Source organism: Diadema setosum, chromosome 6, assembly GCF_964275005.1.
Source record: "Diadema setosum chromosome 6, eeDiaSeto1, whole genome shotgun sequence".
NCBI lineage: Eukaryota > Metazoa > Echinodermata > Echinoidea > Diadematoida > Diadematidae > Diadema > Diadema setosum.
The window spans coordinates 1967977-1988877 of NC_092690.1; the positions used below are offsets into that span (position 1 = coordinate 1967977).

The 20901-nt window shown below is 38.9% G+C and overlaps 1 protein-coding gene across 1 annotated transcript; it reads left to right on the top strand.

The window, feature by feature from the left end:
* The first annotated feature begins 9957 nt into the window (after positions 1 to 9957).
* On the top strand, positions 9958 to 18059 carry LOC140229889 (uncharacterized). Its single transcript, XM_072310094.1, has 2 exons — positions 9958 to 10168; positions 16219 to 18059. The coding sequence occupies exon 2, from the start codon at positions 16351 to 16353 to the stop codon at positions 17848 to 17850; it is 1500 nt and encodes a 499-aa protein (XP_072166195.1). The 5' UTR covers positions 9958 to 10168; positions 16219 to 16350; the 3' UTR covers positions 17851 to 18059.
* Positions 18060 to 20901: the final 2842 nt, after the last annotated feature.

Consider the following 20901-nt stretch of genomic DNA (forward strand, 5'->3'; position numbering starts at 1 on the left):
TAAAGACCCTTGGGCCGCCATATTGGTGAAATCCAATATGGCCGCCATCCGGGTTACAGGTCAACTGCAGTTACAAATTGAAAAGGTTGATTAATGTTATGAATCCAATGTGGAAGATTTTACGGGGTTAGAGAATGTGATTTTAAATATCATTTCTGCAATTCAAGGTCACTCTCACCTCTCAAGGTCACTTTCAAGGTCAAATAAGGGTCAAATCAGGCATTTTTCGAAATGGTGTCTGTGAGCATTCAACTGCAATTCACTGGTACCCCTATTTTGTCCCATTTGTCACCCCTTCCATACTCCTTCAATGGTCCATTAGGGCCAAGAGCTGTTCCATCCCCCTACATATTAATAATGACTATGACAAATAAATGAAAAAATTGTATTTAAGATATAGAGAATATATATATATATATATATATATAATATATATATATTGAAATCTTTGAGCACAGAAAACGGGCTTCCATTGGTTTCGTTTTCTTTTCTCATTTTCTTTGCTCAAAGTTTTCACTATTTATCAATTGTTTCTGGTCAGTTTTTCCTTTCGTTGTTTCAATATATTATATATATATATATACATGCTTAAATACGGCCGCCATCCTATTCCAAGGTGCTGAATCAGGGTGCAATGGCAAAGAGGGTAATAGCACGCCTAATCTTATTTTGTCTTCTTTTTTCCTTCTGACGAGATAGCTGCATAGCCCGTATACAACTAGCTGGTCAGTTGTATTTACTTGGGGTGGACCACTTTACCGATTTATGCACCTTGAGTTTTCCGATAACGGAATGCCGATTCGGGATCTCCATCTGTCTGGGTTTGTGATTCTTACACACAAGAGACTTCCACTTTTTATATCCAAGTGATGGGGTGCAAAGTGTTGTACCTCTAATACACACACCATTGCTCAGCTAGACTTGAGATAAGTGGGATTCGAACCCGTGCCGGAACACAAGTCTTCAGACTGCAAGTCATACGCTACCGACTGATCCACCTCGTCACCTTTCATGGTCAATTACATAACTTTCCAGCTGGCAAGCGATATGATTCTCCTCCTGCTGAAATTGGTGTATGCCTGTTCTCCCTTGACAAGACAGTGTCTGCTTCTTCAGTGAAGGAGCAATGGCCGAAGCTTCCAGGGAATGGAGCTCCTCAATCGAGGTCAGACCAGTATTCTATAGGGGCAGTTAAAGGGGCATTCCGGACGATTTTCATAATTCCACATCATGTAGTACATAAATCGACAGCTCCATGTATAGATTTGTTGAATTTATTGTGGTCCTTGAGCAGAGAAACCAATAAATTGAAAATCTTAAACAAATTACACTGAACAGTGTCTATGACATCAGAGCCTCATCTATTTCAGAAATGTAGCAGTGTAATTCAATTACAATACCGCTTGTTCAACAAGTTCACCTGTGCAAAATCTATGCATGCCTTCTTCTTTTGTTCTGCTTCCTTGAGCCCCAACTCATGCATTCTTATGGTGAGGCTGCTATGTCATCATCCTTGTTCATTGCAATCTATATAGATTTTGAAAACATTCTCATTCCTCATACCAATCACTAAAAATTCTGAAACTCTGTACTCAGTTGAACTAATTTTTAATTGTTCAAATGTGAAAGTCTGAAAATCATTCGGCGGTCCTCTTTAACTGAATTCGATCATTAAAGTCCTTTAATGGCAGTATCTTATCAGAGTAGGTGAAGACAATTCAGCTGAAGGTTTTTTCTTATCTTTTTTTAAATTCTCTTTTTATCAAACGGAACCGTTTCTTTACTGAAAGCGCAAATGACTAGGGAGACTGAACACCTATTGATGTTGTATGGGATACTGATCCTGAAGAAAATAATCTTAACATTTTTGTGCAGCAACACTGTGCAGTCCTCTGACAAGAGATGGTGATGGCACCACTCAAATCTCAAGTTATGATTGGAAGAGCGTAGCGTCTTCCTGAAAATTACGATTGAAAAATAAAGAACTGCCCTCATTTATCAGCGCACAGATATCCAAGAATAAATTGGACGGACAACTCATCCTGAGCACCTGATTCGAGACGGAAATATCCAACAGGAATTGTGATCTCACAACCCTTCAGCTTTCCAACATCTTAGATGCGATCTATGCAAAGACATCCTTACAAAGGATGACATAATGTTTTCTGAAAGCATTTTCTGAAAACAGTATACAGTCGCACGGATGAGCATAACATCACATTTTCGGTAGTGTGCTTTTTTTAATCCCTTTGATCTGAGGGAGTTACTGGTGGGTCGTGGTCTTTCCTGTACAGCATACCTCTCTTCCAGAGCACAACATCAGGCACTGACACGGTGCGACATTACTTCAGACTTGCTTTGATGTGGAATGCAAAATGCCTAAGTAGTATGGGTCAGCAAACCAAAGCTCACTGACACATTAACTACTTTAGTAATCGTGCTCATGTCCAGCAAGGACTGATGAGCAACAAGGTTTATGGGGCAGCCAGCGTCAACGAGGGTAGGCATCATCTCGTCATAACGTGGGAGCAGATCATCAGAAACCACCCTATCTGCTCAAGAGGCGCTGTATCAACATTTCGAAGATGAGTGCTGCTGCAAGTGAGTTTCTACTGGAATCATGACAGCATGGGTCATGATGTGATCCCTGACTTCAGGGAGTGGAGTTGGAGGAAAGATGTCACAGGTACATGGCAATTGCTAGTACTATCAGCCACTCTCCGCAATGCTTCAGTAGCAAATTTCATTCTTCTGCACCACAGCTTTTTAAGTCATGCATTGGGAGGTGGAAAACATGGAAATGGAAAAAAAATAATGAAATGAATGAATGAATGAACGAATGAATGAATAAATGTGAAAATGCACAACGTAGAGCAGTTGTCAGATGAGCCATGGTCAGTAGTTTGATATTGCTGCAAACTTAAAGTGGGGGTGGGGGAGGGAATTGAGGGCCTCTGACGGGAGGAACATTGTCGCAATGCCAGCGCTCGAAGAAATTATTTTCGCTATCACAACTAAACCGATTTCCAGGTCAACGTTCAAGACGTCTTCAAACAAAGGGACAACTTATTTGCTTGGAAGTCACGGGGATGTTGGCACAGGGACTTATCAGAGACGTCTTTTCTCAGCGACTTCTCCATCTCGTCGCCATTACGTTATTACGGCCTCCACAATATGCGGGGACATCTCGAAGATGTTGCAGACAAATTTAGTCCCCACGACATGGCCACAGTGATGGAGACTTCTCAGAGACGTCTCGTAGACGTCTCGGAGACAAGCTGGAAGACGAAAATAGTCTCTGCAAAAAATCGAAAATGTTCGATTCTCCGGCAAATCCTGGAGATTGGTCTCGTCTCCAGATGCGTAGAGTTGCAACCTATAGTCTTCAGACCAACGAGATACCAACTTATAAAGTCTTGTGATATACAATTTGCGTCCAAGCACTTTGGATAGAATCTCAATAGACCCTAGAAGGTGTTATGAAGTTGTACTATAGCATATCTAATTTGTACCCTGTTAATGGTGTCACTGTGGCACCACCTGTGAAATATGCTTGTTCCCTACATGGCGTCACCAGGACCTTCATGTTCTCTGAACGGCATATTTAGCTGTGGAGGCACATAAAATTTCCTGTAAGGACTTTAGAGTCGAACTTTCTTACACAAGTTCGAAAATAGCAAATTGATGCCTACCTGATGTACTAAAAACTCCCTTAAACACGACAGATTTTTCTCCTTTTTTCATCCAGATTAGGAGTGATCTTTATAATCATTATTCCACTAAATTTGAATCTGAATTATGAATATCTATTGTGATTGAGGATCCCTGAACTGCAACAGAGAAATAAAAACATTTCTCTTTTTAGTGGCAACGTCAAGAACGCTGGTAATATAGAGAGTAGCCACCTCCCCTTATTGCTAAACTATTAATATATTAGGTAGCAATAGGAATCTATTTCTCATATATGCCTGTTTTTATTGCATTCCTTGCAGATGAAGATGAAAATAATAATCCAATAATCAAATCTTGAAAACTCTTTGAAAGGGCATTACCCATAATTCTAACTAGCTCTTTTGGCTGTCATTAAAGCAAATGCAAATATATTGAATTCCGCAAATATGACCAGTCGGTGAGGACATTTCTTCTTAGCGCCTGTAATGTAAAAATAATTATTGAAATGATTGTGGCATGAACTATGATATTCCATAGCTTTGTACAGAACCTTACTTCAAAGCTTGTGTAGCCATATTATAACAGGCCATAATTGAAATGATGCAGAAAAAAAAAATTACCGTAAGTAATCACTAAAAATGAAATTGAAGGGTTACCAAGTCTTCAAATTTAATTGTGAAATAAGGATCTGAGTAAGATCCCTTAAACCTAATTACTCTCAGAAAGGGGTTCTTATTATAATTCATGAGTGTATACCTAGTGTTTGAAATCTTAACACGAAAGCAGATAATTCATATTGATGTTACTCGAGAGAAAGCCCACCTCTCCCTCTCTCACAGCCCTCAACAACTGCAATTCTATTAGCAGGGCTGGCATTCCTCCTATATTGACTATAGGCAAGCCATTTCAAGAGTCTAAATCACCTATTGTGAATATAAAATCCAAATGACCTTTAGGGAGACCCTATAAGGAAAAGTTGACATCAGACCATAAAAATGATTTCAGAATCGAATTCCTTGACCCATAAAACCGCTACAGCTGACTTTTCGAATCATTGTAACACTTAAAAGGTTTTTAATTGTTATACTGGCTTTTAAACGTAAGTGGCAGCCATATTGGATTTTGCAAGAAATACGCCTTTTTTCAGCCGTTGACAACTGCAATTCTATTACTAAGGCTGGCATTCCTGGAATATTGACCATGGGCAAGCCATGTTTTTTCAATAAACTGTTATGAATACCATGGCTTGACCCCTATATGACCTTAAGGTGACCTTATAAGGAAAAATTGACTTCAAACCACAAAAACAACTTCAGATTCGAATTCCTTGACCCAGAAAACCTCTTAACCTGACTTTTTAAATGATTGTAACCCTTTTATGTTTTCAAATGCAGATGATCTTTAAACCTATATGGCGGCCATATTGGATTTTGCCAATATGGCCGCCCCAGAGGGCGCCCTTCTTGGCGCCCATCAAAAATCGAAATAGTATGGTTTGGGCTACATGTGTGCCAAATTTTGGTGCTTTTGGAAAAATTTGAACCAAAAATCCCTTGCGCCCCCCACTATTTCCCTGAAGGATTCTGCTAACTAATTCCTTGAAAAACAAGAATATTTTACACGTCTTAGGGGGAAGTAAGTTAGAGGACTATAAGAATTCGCAAACAACAACACATGAGTTCAAACGTTCCTCAGGCCGGTAGCGCCTGCATTCAACAATAAAATCTTTTACCCGCATTCTGATTCTTAGTTCTTTCGTCTTATCTGAGAGAAATTGTCTCTGTTCTTATTGCTCTACCACCAGTGGCGTATTTAGGGAAAACGGAGCCCGGGGCAAGCGCGAAAATTGCGCCCCTAATTTCTGAAAAAGTGTTCAACCCCAACCTCATCCCGGTAGGGACTCTAAAAAAAGGTCCACATGATATGCTTTTTGAAGCACCTAAGAGGGGTCTTTTGAGGGTGATTTAAATGAAATAAATTTTGACAAATTTGGCGAGCGAGCCGATTTTTTTTTTTGTATTTCAGCTTACAAAACATGGAATTCATGTCATTTTTTCTTATGAAATCTTACAATTCTAATCTAGATGTAGTAATGGCCTTATAGATAACGATTTATACCAACAAACTAAGGACTTGAAAAAATACTCTAAATTAGTATAATCACATGCGCGAGTGAGCCGAAATTTGTATATTTCTTCGTCATCATCACGTTTTGTTCTTATCTTCTTTTTTTTTTCAATAAATTTTGGCGAGCAAGCGCAGCGAGCGACCCGAAAACTTGTATTTCACCTTACAAAACATGGAATTCTTATCGTTTTTGCTTATTAAATCTTACAGTTCTAATCAAGATATAGTGACGGCATTATAGATAGCGACTCATACCAACAAACTGAGGACTTGAAAAATACTCTAAATGAGTATGCGCGAGTGATGAGCCGAAATTTGTATATTTCTGCGTCATCATCACGTTTTGTTCTTATTTTCTTTTTTTTTTTTGTTGTTGTTGTTGTTAATTTTTGGCCAGCGATCGCAGCGAGCAAGCCCAAAATTTTTGTATTTCAGCTTACAAAACATGGAATTCTTGTCTTTTTTGCTTATTGAATCTTACAATTCTAATCAAGATATAGTGACGGCCTTATAGATAACGATTCATACCAACAAACTGAGGACTTGAAAAATACTCTAAATTAGCATGCTCGAGTGATGACCCGAAATTTGTATATTTCTGTGTCATCGTGACGTTTTGTTCTTATCTTCAATTTTTTTTTTCTTTTTTGGCGAGCGAGCGCAGCGAGCGAGCCGAAAATTTTTGTATTTCAGCTTACAAAACATGGAATTGGGAATTCTTGTGTGAACACAATAAACATTGTTATTTGTCCGCGTCATCGTCATGTTTTGTTTTTATCTTGTTTGATTTGGTTTTCTGCCCCCCCCCCCCCGTCCTTCTTCTTAATTTTCTTTTTCTTTCTTCTTTTTTTTTCTTCTTTTTTTTTTCGTTTTTTTTTTTTTGCGCCCCAAAGGAGTGGCGCCCGGGGCACGTGCCCCCCTTGCCCCCCCCCCCCCCTAGATACGCCACTGTCTACCACCCGGGTCTACCACAACTTGTTAACGGAAAGAACAAGCTCACCGTATAATACCTCCCCGCAGCCATGTTGATAACGCAAACTGTGTCGAATGCTAGTTTCTAAGCACTTTGTCTTGTTTCCCTTTATTCATAACATTTAACACATCAGAGCTGAGTGGACAGGAATAGTCAGGAATAGTCAGAAATCAGATGAAATCATTCGATTCGCAGCTTTTCATAAAATGTCATAGCCTCCTCCGAGTGTTTCACCAAGTCCTGTCTTCACTTTACCGCAGTATTGGGTAATTATAACTTGGAAATAAAGAGTGAGTGGTGGTAAGGAGAAGATTGATTTAAGTAGAGCAGACGTCGCATTGCCATGTATTTTTTTTTTTATTTCACAACATCCAAGTGCATTCTGTATTTTTAAAGCTGTTCACATAGAAAGGACATTGTGCTCTTTTGCTCTGAAAACCATTTAAAGACAATTCACCGGTATATCTGCATGATGTGCATATATTATTCTTTCAAAATACAATTCAGTGACTTACCTGTCTTGGGTCTACCAGATAGGACCTCGGAGTCCCAGGCAATTGTATTAGCAATAAGTATCTGTGACCTTCCAAGAACTGCTGCTACTCATCAAGATGTCGAGTTGTTCATTCTATCATAATCATGTCGTTGGATCTGAGTTGAGTGTGTAAGACTGTAAGAACTTTGGTACAGAATGATGCATGTCATTACGCGTAGAACCCAATGCAGCGGAACCTCGACGTGGTTCTTTTCGGTCAGGGAGAGAAAGGAGATCGATCGATTGATTTCGTCAATGGATCAATTGTTGGTCACTGAAGTCTATGGGCTCGGTTGATTACGTCATTGTTAAAAGCGCATTTCTTCATGCGCCTGAAAATCCTTTCGCTTCGCTGCACCCTGTCGAATGAGGGAGCTGTTGTTTCTACTCTCGCTGAAACGATGGGCTACTTCAGATTGCCATTGCCACAACGGTTTGGCACGGTATTTTTAGTATAGGTTGGACCAGGGCTGCAGTTCAGTAAAAATAAATAAATAAATAAATAAACTTGCTCTAATAGACACTCTTGTTTCAATGTTAAGTGTAATAATGACAAGAATCCTGTTTCCTGATTTGCTGTTGCTATTCCAACAAGAGCTGTTGTCCCAGCATTTTTATTTTCTGAAATATCACCCGAGATTACATCGTTATAGGGGTATTGTAAGAAAGACGTGATGTAAACATTGCGTACTTTATGCAGTGTGGGCATTTTGTCTGTCACAATTAACAAGGAAAAGATGAATAAAGAGAAATCATGAATGAAAACATAATTGTCAGTCATTCCTCATATCGCATGTGTTTTTTTTTTTTTAATTCATCCTTCTGCATCCTTCTGGAGTTGAAAAAATCAATAAGATTACTGATTCAGACATTTTGTAGAGTATCAAATTGCAAATGAAATTGATTATGCTTTAATTCTTTAAAGATTGCGACATGAATACATTTTCTTTCAAGTACTGGGTTATTGTACGTGATATATTCCGCATTTATAGAGAGGAATGAATTAAAAGCGAACAATGTTAGCCTTGCACGTTGCATGTCTTTGTTGTTAGCCTCCTATCAATAATTGAAATACCATACGGCCACTCCTCTCCTTGATATTTACCATCCTCTCCAAGTTCGATGGTTTCTGAGTGAGACGAACCCCAAACGCTCTTGACCTCAAGCCCGTCGATGGAACGATTATTCAAAACCTCTCCTCGAGAAAAAAAAAAAAAAAGATTGCCGCAGTGACAAAGAAAAAAGATCGAAGCACTGTATGGGGCATGTTAGGATTATAATTCCTAAAATATTGCTTGAGACTTTTCCCCCTTTTTTGTCCACTAATATATTTGTGCTACTGCAAAATAAAATCGACACCATTCTTTGCTTGGAATGTCACTGTATTTCTCATAATATTTGACAATGTATTTCACCTGTTGCTTGTCGCGTAACCTTTCGATGGTATTTCGTGTTTTTTTTTATTGTGCCCTTTGAAAGTTTGTTGTAGAAAGTATTTCTTATAATAATGATAATGGAGGAAAATCTAGTGTAAATCATCTTCAAAATCATCTGTGAATTAGAATTGGAAATATCATTCGTTTTTCACAATGATATATATATATATATGTATATATATATATATATATATATATATATATATATATATATATATCATATATTTTTTATTAGAATATAATCATATATCAGCATATCATTAGTTTATGTGTGGTACACCCAGTACTGATGTTTGCACAGTTTGCACTATATATAATTATAGGCCTACATAAGTACGTGTATCTGTATAACCTGTGCTTTTGTGTTGATATTTGCCATCATCATTCATTTTATATTGTATAAAATATATTGTATGTATATAGACTAGAGAAAGGGAAACAGAAAGAGAGAGACCAATTAAACAGTCAACTATAGATGTATCTCATTTAACTCACAAATAAGACACATTAGAGTAATCTGCTGTTGTCTTTCTCCATCTCTTTGGCACAAGTATGTTTTTTTTTTTCACTGTTTGGTTGGGTCTTGAATTTTTTCGTCGGTGTTTTAATCTTTGCAGATTGAATTCGTGAGAGCTCACCCGATTAGTGAAAAAAAAACAAGAAAAAAGAACAGAAAAAAAAAATCAGTGTGCCAGAGAGTGACCATAATCACCTTGCTGTATTTCAAGCCAAGTCACTCTAAAACCCGGTTCGGCTCTTATTTTGCCCCACCCTACCAAAGAACCTCCCCCCTCCCCCTCCCCCCCCCCCCTTGCCCGTAATCCCAAGACCAATCTGAGACCATACTGACCAAAGATAATGACCCATCGCTCCAGTGACCCCCAACTATTGTACTGACTCGCTGTCTTCCTTAAGGAACCATTGGCACATTCGGCGATGCGTAATATGCAGCACAGCGTGATCTTTTCAAAGACTTGATACATTCCAACCGGGTATCCACCTTACCAGTTATTCTACAGTGGGTCTACCAGGTGCTGTACCAACTCGCATACCACACCTAGTCCATCATCTCCCCAGCACTTCGGTCATGCCACTATCTGAGGAGTGCAAGACAAACACTGTTCCCCCTCGTAGTCGCTGATCGGTGGTGGTACGTCAAACAAGCTAAGAGTCGGTCCAAGTCCAGTTTGATAGTCGTTGCGGCAGAACTTGGAATCAGTTTGGTTCACACGTCACCCCATATACACACACATACACACACACGTAGATAATAGCGGCGAGGGGTGCATACGTGGCTGCAAGTGTCGTGGCGTGATCACCGTGCAGTGAAAATGTATGGATTTTTCGTGGTGGCTTCTGACAATGCATTGTGACATGGCGTCAGCTTTTCCGCCAGCTCTATGGCGTACACGTTCTGTTGTAAAGGTAAGTGAAATCACAACGTGCTCTTTTTGCTTACGCGCTCAAATTACCTGGGATGCATTCATGGCTTGTTTTCTCGCGTTTTCGTTGTGTGTAGCAATAGCAAATATGCACACATAATATACACATACACTGTTGTCTGTAGGCGCATTCACACATATCATAAAAGTATTATATACGTCCACGTTCAGAACAGTAGATGACCATGTAATCGGCGATGCTGTAATCATGTGTACATTGTCATGTACAAACAAACGTATTAGTGTGTGTAGGCATGTCAATAAGTGAATAACATTTAATGTTAATCTCCGTTCACGGCTTATCTGTGTGCTTATTTTGTGACTCTTTTATTCCTTCCCTTTTAATATATCGGAGATAATTAATTTCTCTGTCATTTCCTTTACTTGAAAGGACAGGAGAGTTATCACATTCAGCTGGACCAAGGCAAGTTTTCTGTGGTCTTTTCTCGTCAAGTAAGGCAACCCCCACACGTAGTCTAATCGGAACATGTGGGACTGTAGTCGGTCTTTATGCAAATATTTGACAAGGGTCTCTCCACCACCAGATTACAGTTGTACGTCATTAGCGGCATTATCGGAAAGAATGTAGGGTGCAGTGTAATGAAGTAGAAATGAATCCATTTCTCCCCTTCCTCGCGGTCTAAAATGTTGTTTATAGTGAGAAATAGATAAAAAAAAAAAGGCCAGATTGTTAGGTCATAGAGTCATTCAGTTATTCCCAACACTGGCCCTTCTTGTTATGCGCCCTTTTCGCTGTTCTTCTCCTTCTTCTTCTTCAAATCTTGGGAATTCTTCTTCTAACGTCTAAGTATACGAAAGGACTGCTGTATGCAAAACCTTCTTCTTTACTTGAATTCCTCCAGTCAAGAGCTCTGCCAAAATTGCAGTCTAGTTGTCTAAAACGCGAGGTTTGTGAATGAACAGTATACAAGGTCACGGGATTACAATGATACGTATACAGCTGTACGTTTGATATGTAAGTCAAATGTAAGTCAAGAAGAAAGCTCCGAGATAGATTTTGAAACAGAGAGGGTTTTCTCCGGTCGGAGAGGGAGGATATCAACCCGCGTGTATCAAGAAGATGAATTCGATTTGTTTGGTTGCTTTGAGGAGGATCGTAGCCTTACCCATAGAGCTGTAGAGCCTGATGTGAGATGATGTGTAAGAAGACAGTAACACTTTTTTTTTTTTTTAAATTGAGGACTAAAATCAATCACCGAACTTTGTAAATCATTCCGCTCAGGCATATTGATTGTTGTACAAAGGGGAACTTGTAGATGTTTTCTTTTGGACTGCAGGTTTTTGAGAAGCATGTTGTGATTTTCCTTGTCCTGTTAGGTCATACATAATATACAAACTGTAGTGGGAAAATCATCTGGAGGTATTCAACCGACGAATTTATTGTCTCCGAAGAAGAGGAAGAAGAAGCTGTGGTGGCGTTGGTTTAATGCTCAATGAAGTATGTTAGTTTTGAAAAAAAAAAAAAGAAAGAATGATAGTATTTGTTAGAGATTGCTTGATATGCATCTAACCAGTATCGTCCTCGCGAACAAAACAAAAACAACCAGACGGACAATATTTCTGTTCTACAAAGTGTAATAACATGACTATAGCACGCTATTAGTTGTCTGATTTTCTTGGCTGCAAATTATTATGTTCTTGGTCATCGCTATTCGGAGTAATGAAAGGTGTTATCAAAGGGATATTGCAGATTATAAAACAATAGCTGGTGATGTATAGTCTTACTATGTACATGCATCTCTTATACATGTACATGTATGTTTATGAAACATTTTCCTGACGTTCCAAGATTAAAACTCTAATCCTCTTTTTTTTTTTCCAGGAAGGGCTGCAGTGTAGATATATTCTATTTCTTTTATCATTATAACTATAATAATTGAAGAATTTAACCTCTCTCGCAGATACAGTACTATGATCGAAATGGAGGACCTGCCTTGGCCTGATTCAATGAAATCACAGAAGAATATGATGAAAAAACTGTGGATTGCTAGAGCACTGAAGTACCACTTCACGTAAAATCTCATTTTATATGTGGTTTCATATCAATGCTTAGAATAGTTTAACAAAAAATAACAATTTGAATAGTTCAACAAAAAGAAAAAAATAAAAGATGCACCTACATTCGTATCTACAGTTTTCGAAATCCGTCTGGAAAAAAAAAAACAACTTTGAAGAACGAAACCCTCAAGTTTAAGTTGAAAGCCATCTCACGTGACAATGACCAAGTCGACTTACGGCGTCGACATAATCCGAACCTGACTACTGTATACAGAGGCTTAAACCCACCGTTCAGTCACATCCCTAGGTACCCATAGGTAACACCAGAATGTAAACAAGACTGAGATATTAATTGAGGATGCAACATGACATGTATACATACTTTAAGTATCATAACTATTTATTCAATTTATAAGTTGAAGTGTAACGTGACTACACATGCACGTGGCGATAGTTATCGAGTTGTTTTTAAAGATAGCCGATGTAAAATAATGATGATAATAATGACAAAAATAATAATAATAAAATTCTGCTTTTGGTTATACAAATTACGAGTCTGTACCAACAGCTCTCTTTAAAGAACCTGGTATAGCATCGTTAGTCAGAAAAGCTGGCTTTGGTCAGCGACTGTGTAGGATAAGAACAGAAAACATTATTGGCGATTTTACCCGGGGCCATTCCAAGACACGGTCGTGTTTTTTTTTTTTTTTTTTTTTTTTTTTTTTTTTTTTTTTTTTTTTTTTTTTTTAGACGCGGATGTCTTGGTAGGATTTCAAGTTGACATTTAGATTGCATAATAAGAGTTTTTCGTGGTAATCAAAAGTGCGTCTTGCGCTTACCGACAGATAAACTTTGATCCATGGTAAACTTAAATACAAGGAGTTAAGGGGTTGTTGTTGCTGCTCTTGCTGGTGATACTTCGCATTTAAAGGTATTGTTTACCTTTGGAGGCAGTAATTTAACAAACAATGTTCGAGATATCACATTTCATGCATTTGTAAATTAGTTGTATCACAAAAATGCATCCTTCTATTATTATTTAAAAAAATCACAATGAAGCCTAAAATATCAGGAGATATATCACCATTTTTCTTATAAACCATAACAAATAAATCATACAACATGAATAACTGTAGACGGTTTATTCTAGAAACAATAATTTTACTCTAACAATAATTGTTCACATTTTGTATACTCAACAATACTAATGATTATACGGATTAACATTTTTACAGTGGTTGGTTGTATGCTTTTCTCACATACTTTGGGAATATTTTTAAGCACTAGAGCTGGGTCTTTGTTTCATCTGCATATGGTAAATAAAGCTTTTAAAGTGAGCTTATCTCGAGTTGATTCACGCACTTCGCGTCACCACTCCACTTGACGTATTCATAGAAAATCATATCAGTTAACAATCCAGGAGCGCTAAGGAAGGAAGTATAAACAAAGCTTGTGATGTTGCAGTGTTGTTATAACTAAAATGTAACTATTATAATGTATGCAGTGGCGTATCCAGGAGGAGCGCACCGGACGTGCACCTCCCCCCCCCCCCCCCCTTTACTTTGGTTTCTTTTTTTTTGTATTAAAAGAAATAATGATTTAAAAAAAATGCGCTTAGGGCTTTTATTTTTTTTGCTTGTCAGTTGATGGACCCAACTTAGAAGTGGTTCCTTTGCGCACCCCCCCCCCCCTTTACAGAATTCCGGGATCCGCCCCTGAATGTGTGTGTGTGTGTGTGTGTGTGTGTGTGTACTATGCATGAACGGAGCCATCTCTCATCACCAAAAATGTAAAAGTGAACATTTATTTCTGTAATGTGTCGGTCAAGTCACACCAGAATTTGCTGTAAACAAAATGATAGAATCACTGGATTACTTTGTGATCTAAAAATTTCATTCTCATTATCAGCATCATCTTCTTTATAATAGTAACAGAATAAAATAGCGATAATAATTACAATAGTAGTAGTAGTAATAATAATAACTATAATAATAATAATAATGATAATAATAATAATAATAATTGATGATAATGATAACGATTATTATCATTATTATTATTGTTATTATTATTATTATTATTATTATTATTATTATTATTATTATTATTACTATTATTATTATGACAATGTCTTCTTTATCCAGGGCAGCCTTTTCAGTATTTCCTCTGATCATCGTAGTAACAATTATAGTGGAAGTGGAAGTGCTGGTGCTTTTGTTGTTGTGGTTTTTAAACCATCATCATTACTATTATTGTATACAGTCCAGTCTGACAGTGATATTAATATCCAGGGGCCCTCGATTTTTCCCCTATGTGTGTTTATTTGTGTATGTGTGTGTGTGTGTGGGGGGGGGGGCTACAGTCAATGGTACCCCCTCCCGCTTGGAGAGGAAGAATCTTGGAACCTTCTGAAGGTCATTTTTTATATAGTTGGATTTGTTTTATGTGGCCGTAAAGGCAGCAATGAATATTTGTGACCAATCAACCTCTCCAAAGGTGTACGTACAATGTACAAGACAACACGGGAAAAACACTTCTATACATGTACTAATGTACATGTAAAATAAGCTAACGAATAATATGGTTTCGGAAAGTGCAGGATGACTAAATTCTTTTTTGTGGATTTAGACAGGTGATTCTGAAGTAACAGTCGCTACCTTCTTCAGTAAAAAATATAGTTCATGGCACTTGCTCCTGTGATAATTATGCTCCCATGAAATATCTACTCGCCATTATAAAGCCATACCTAAAAAAAAAAAAAAATACCTACAAACATAACCCTAATCCTAACCCTAATACCATTCCTCATATCAAACTAAACCTAACACCTAATCACAACCCTAACCCTAACCCTAAGTCCTTGCAGGAAAGAATACAGCAGCAATTGTCGCAGGAGCAAATGTCGTGTCACCACAAAATACACCTTTGGACTCTGAAAAAAGAACAAAACATTTAATCTTGGTTCCATTATCCTACCAAAGTAAGCAGTAAAAATAGGTATGGGCTCGGCGTTAAGCTCGACATGAAAGCCTTACTCTGGTTAGCCCGTGACAAGAAATTATGAATGTTCTCTTCACGCATAACACAAAAACACTATGATCTATATCGTACATGAAATTGTAGGCCGATATACATTTACGGCGATGCAGCGTGAAAATAGTTGTAGGTAGATATAGAACAATATACATGTACGTGTAGCTCTGTGTCGCTGGGGTGTGGGTATTGTGTACTCTTTACGGGGTTTGTGAGGCGTTGATCACTCACGATCAATGCTTCTGTTGTCCACGCTTAATGGTGTGAAGCTTCTCGGCAAAACATTTTGTGTTTTAAGAATTAGACATTCTGATGAAGATATCTGAAGGCACCGTACTGTTGCGAGGTGGATGAGACCATTGGTTTTGAATAACACGTCTCGGGGTCGAATCTCGTCAGGTGATCTACGCCCTTTGACATTTTTCCCCCACTCACCATGTCCCTCTCTATCCATGTGTATGATTGATACCAACTGGGTAACGCTAGGGTAAGGATAATGGTAAAGCCCTCTGGCATTACAGTGGCATAACTGAAGAGGCTACTCTGGAAAAAGAAGACATTCTTGTTATTATCATTATTATCAGATTATTATTTTTTCCATTAAAAAAAAAAATCATAGTGAATGTCTGTTGGCATGATCATGATTGTCACCAGGAAACCAGCAACACTGATTTTTTTTTCCGAATAAACCACAAGACATATAATACAGTATCGGACATATCCCTTCTATTTAGATCTTTGGGAAAACGGGATTTATGTCTTCATACCCATTATTTGTTTACAGGAAATCGGTAAGCCACGAATAAAGTGTATATTAGAATCTCGCAAAGATGAGTTTATTGCAAGACCACGGAATTTAAAATTGTTACGAGGAAAAACACACCTCTTCCCCCGTTTTGTTATCTTCTCAGTGCGGGTATTGCGTAATACCTATAATGCTCTTGAGTATTTATTTTTGTTAACGTTCTTTTTCTCTTGCAGATGACCAAAACCACTGAGATGTATCATCCGTCACGGTAGCAGCTCAATCAGCTCAGCAGAACTCAATCACGTGATTAGCGGATCCGTTCCTTCTCTCCATCTTGGCTTAGCATTCTTCTTTCCTTACCCGCCATGGCGGACTCTAGTGACCTTGATGGAACGGGCGGTGCGGACGACCTTGTGAATCCAAACTCATCAGGTCACTTGGCGCATCTCCACCAACTGAGGCAAGAACCGCGACAGCGCCACCTATCGACCTCCAAACAGGATCAGCGGTCATCGTCATCGTCAGACATTGCTAAGGACATGTTACCTTCCATGGGAGTCATACTTGTAGTGATCGGAATATTCATCGTCACAACGATTATCTATCTCCACACTACGTCAGCGCCCGCACTGACTTACAAGGCTGTTCGATTGGAAATCCAAAGCCGGGAGCAGTTAGAAAATGGACAGGCGATAGACCCACACGTTCTTCCTCTTAATGAGTCATTACCCGGTAGATATCTGTATTCTTCACCTAGAGCGAACATGTGTTTCTTTCAGGAGAAACTGACACGGCGGGGCATGCCGACATTGCATTCAGTTTTCGCTGATCCCATTTCCCATAATGTTGTCATTAACGGTGTCCGACTTCAGAACACGGACTGGCGGGGTGACGATTTTGTGTGCCAGTTTGAAAACAGCGAACGTGTAGCCTCCGACCCAGTCGTTCACGATGACAGGAGTTTTGGGTATAAGCCACAGTACCTGATTGTGATTACGTGCCCGATACCTCGTCGATTCTACGACAGGACAAATTTCACTATGTCTTTGTACCGAAAAGTTGGCGGTACCTTCTCAAACGAATTTTCATACCAGGATATTACTGTTTGTTTGTCCGGAAGCGAGCAACGTCAGCGCCGTTTTCTGACAATGTGCACTATGTTGAAAGACGCTGACGAATTTATCGGCGACTGGCTTGACTTTCATCTGCATGTCGGAGTCGACCATGTCTTCATCTACGACAACCAACTCGAGGAGCTGAGCAAACTCCGGACGACCGTAGCGGAATACATCGAAAGGGGCGTGGTCACGGTCATTCCTTGGGCGCACACACCAACGAAGTGCAAGATTTACCTCGAGGTCCAGATCGCTCACGAAAACGACTGCCTGTGGCGGAACCGACACACTTCCAAGTGGATGTTGAAGATCGATGTCGACGAGTACGTGCAGCCGATGAATGTGACTAAACCGTTCATTGGAGACTACCTGCGCGATCCGCTGTATGATCGAGTGGGTGCCGTTCGTCTGCAGAATTGGTTCTTCGGTCGGCCCAACTTGTCCGAGCCTCAAGGCGGGAAGTCCCTAGTGCAGAGAAATCCGTGGCGCGCTCGCGAACCCACAGAGCCCAACGCGTCGCACGACAAGAACATTCTTAGGCCGATCAACGTCCACTACTTCAAGATTCACGCCATGAAGCTCGGCGGTACGGCCGTGACCATCGACCCCTGGACGGAGCTTCGGATGGTCCATTACCGCGGAGATAATCCCCGAAGGAGGAACTTTCGACTGCCCAAATTCAACGTACTGGACACGAGCATGGTGGATATGATGGACAAAATAGCAAAGCTAAAACAGGGACTAACATGATGAAGAATGAGGCCCAGCGTGGCCTCAAGAAATACGTGCATCAATGCCTTCCACAAACCTTTGGGCGAGCGCTTCCGATGCGCGCTATCGCCATAGGCAGGATGTTGGACTCTGACAAAAATTAATTGATTACGTCATATTGTGAACTTGTGACATTCAGTGGTCTGCAAGCTGAATTTTCGACTCTTCTTTATCTTTCTGTACTCAAGATGTTAAGTGATGTAGGTTGTGACCGTTTTTTTTTTTATGATTTTCTTTTTCTTCCTGAACAACTCTGTTGAATTCCTCTCAAATTACCAGTCCATGCAATGTGTGTATCTGATGTATGTAATGAAGGCTGCCGGCACTATGTGAAATGAAATTTCAATAGAAGTGACAACTGTCTTCATTTCCACTCCATTTAACTGAAAAGTGAACTGTGCACAACGTACAAAATTTCACCGAAAGTTAATACATTCTGCGACACTGGAAGTGAAACTTTTTTTTTGTTTTTTTTTAAGCATGGACCTTACTATCTGCAGCTCAAGCTGCCTTCTGTGGCACTGAAATATGCATATTATACATTGCATTCAAATAAAAAAAAAATATCGGAGCCTCTATGACTCACGCGCAACTGTACGTGTAAGCGTGACGGCATTACGTATAGTTATGCCTAGAGCTTCAACTGCGAAACTACCCACTCCAAAAAGCGGTTTAATTGACACTTTATGTTCTACATGTTTCCAGTTTATTGCTTGTCACTTCTGTATTTTCCGTGTCTGATCCATATCACTCTCTATTAATCTGTGATTATGCTATATGTACTAAACTCATGGAGCTGTTGCTTATATGTTTAACTTTACTTCCTCTGTGCTTTATAATGCATTACATCATAATACACTTCTAGTTTGATATGTGTAACTTAATGCAAGTAGCTGATTCAAAACTTTGGGTCTACCTCAAGCTCGTACATAGAGATCCGACAGAATATTGCTAAATTTTGTTCTTTGCTGGCGGGCAGTGGCCGACTTAAAGTCATATTATACCTTTGAAGTATCACTTTCGCCGTGTGCGCCTCTTGTCTTAACAATCAGAAGAGCCCCATGGACAAGTCGAGTCCATGTCCAGTCGTTCCACCTATTCTAGGCCTAGAATGTGAGACACGGTTTACCAATTTTGTTGTTCAATGTGAAGGGGGAAAAAGATATAGAACTTGCGGATTGAGATATGTATTCAGTGATTTCCAAGTAGGTGAAAAACAACTAAGCATGCATTTAATTGCAATTATATCACATTTATGAAATTATGCTATCAGCATCATCATAGCACACAATATTGTACATGCATTATCATGCACCACATTACTTACATTGTTTATGCTTATACTGATTATGTAAAAATAAAATGAGGTATATATTAACTTTGGTCACTCAGGGATTAACAATTTTAAAGACTTTAACGCTTCTTTTCAAGCGTTACCTTTGTCACGTATTCCATTTTTAGTTATTGGCAATAGCGAATGTGATGGTAGGATGTCGGAACATGGAGCTCACAATTATTTCAGATTAATGACAATGTTAAACAACGCGTTTTGTTGTTGTTGTTGTTGTTGTAACTGTTATTATTATTTCAGTTAGATTGATTGGACGACGTGGAATATGTGTCTTTCTTGAACGATAGCACGAGTCTGATAGTATGGCAATAATTTTCATTATTATTATCATTATCATTATTAGTATTATTATCATTATCATAATTACCATTATTATTATCATTACTGTTATTATTGTTATTATTATAATTATTATTATTATTATTATTATTATTATTATTATTATTATTATTATTATTATTATTACTGTTATTATTAAAACCCGGTAGAGTGGGCAATCATGCGTGGTCCGAATGAATTCACTGACCACAGTCAGTGGCATGGGCATTCCAAAACCACAAGTAGCGCCCGATATCCATGTGATTGCGTATGGTCCGGTTCGAATTGTGATCGAGAATCGGCATAACGAGTTGTGTACAGCTTCATCACTGATCTCTATGGAAGTTCACACAGAGCCGAAGATTCTCGACTGGAGTCGATCGTTCCCGATGAGCGAACCATGATTCTTCGGTTCTGTGTGTACTTACATAGAGATCAGTGATACGGCTGTACACACTTCGTAAAGGGGGTTCTCGAACGTCGTATACGAACCGGAACGGCTTTCCCACCCCCATTGTATCCCCCACGCTACCGGGTCTTCAAGAAGCGGCCTTCTGATCCGAAAGATCACCATACGCTTAACGATTGAAGAGTAGTTGCAACTTTGTTGTACTGGAGGTCAATGTATGCATAATATTTTTTTAGGAATGTTCTTTCAGGGAAAAAGGTAAAGACCGAATAAAAGTAAGAGCTCGAAATAAGTGCATGTGGCAGGTCTATGCGTGGTACTTTCTATCAAGACTGAAATCCTTAATATGAATATTATTTATTCTTCCTTCATGGGAGTTCAGATCATTTCAGATATTCTTGTTTTGCATTGCCGATACAGTGATAGACAAGCTCACCGAGTGTTAGCATTATTGTATACAAAATTAATGTATATCATTATGTAGTATACATGAGAAAAAAAAGAAGAAGAAAGATATGAATCAACATCGTATTGAATTTGTACAGTAAAAACGGGAACACTTTATAGTAATTTTACCTCCGACCCCCCCCCCCATAAAGAAAAATAGAAAAAATGAATATAATTATTGGTATGAACTGGACCATCTTCATTAGCATAGATTGACTATGTGTCACTGTAAGATTGTCGTAAATAACTGCCTAAAAATGGAAGTTGTGAGGGCGCACTAACATTAAAATAATCAAGCTGACTCTGAAAGCAATGTTCTCCATTGTAAACTCATGTGGTTTCGTAAATCATAATTAGGCCAGAATTTATAGCAGGTTGCTTAAATCTAGTGTCACTTATTATGCAAATTTCGACTGCGCAAATGCGTATACAGGTGATCGACACATGACGCAGCGTACGCCGAGATGCAGCCAACATAATGAAGGTATGTTGCTGTGCAATGGAT

Excerpts from the sequence above, each read along its gene's own strand:
- LOC140229889 (XM_072310094.1), top strand. The coding sequence starts at position 16,351 with ATGGCGGACTCTAGTGACCTTGATGGAACGGGCGGTGCGGACGACCTT.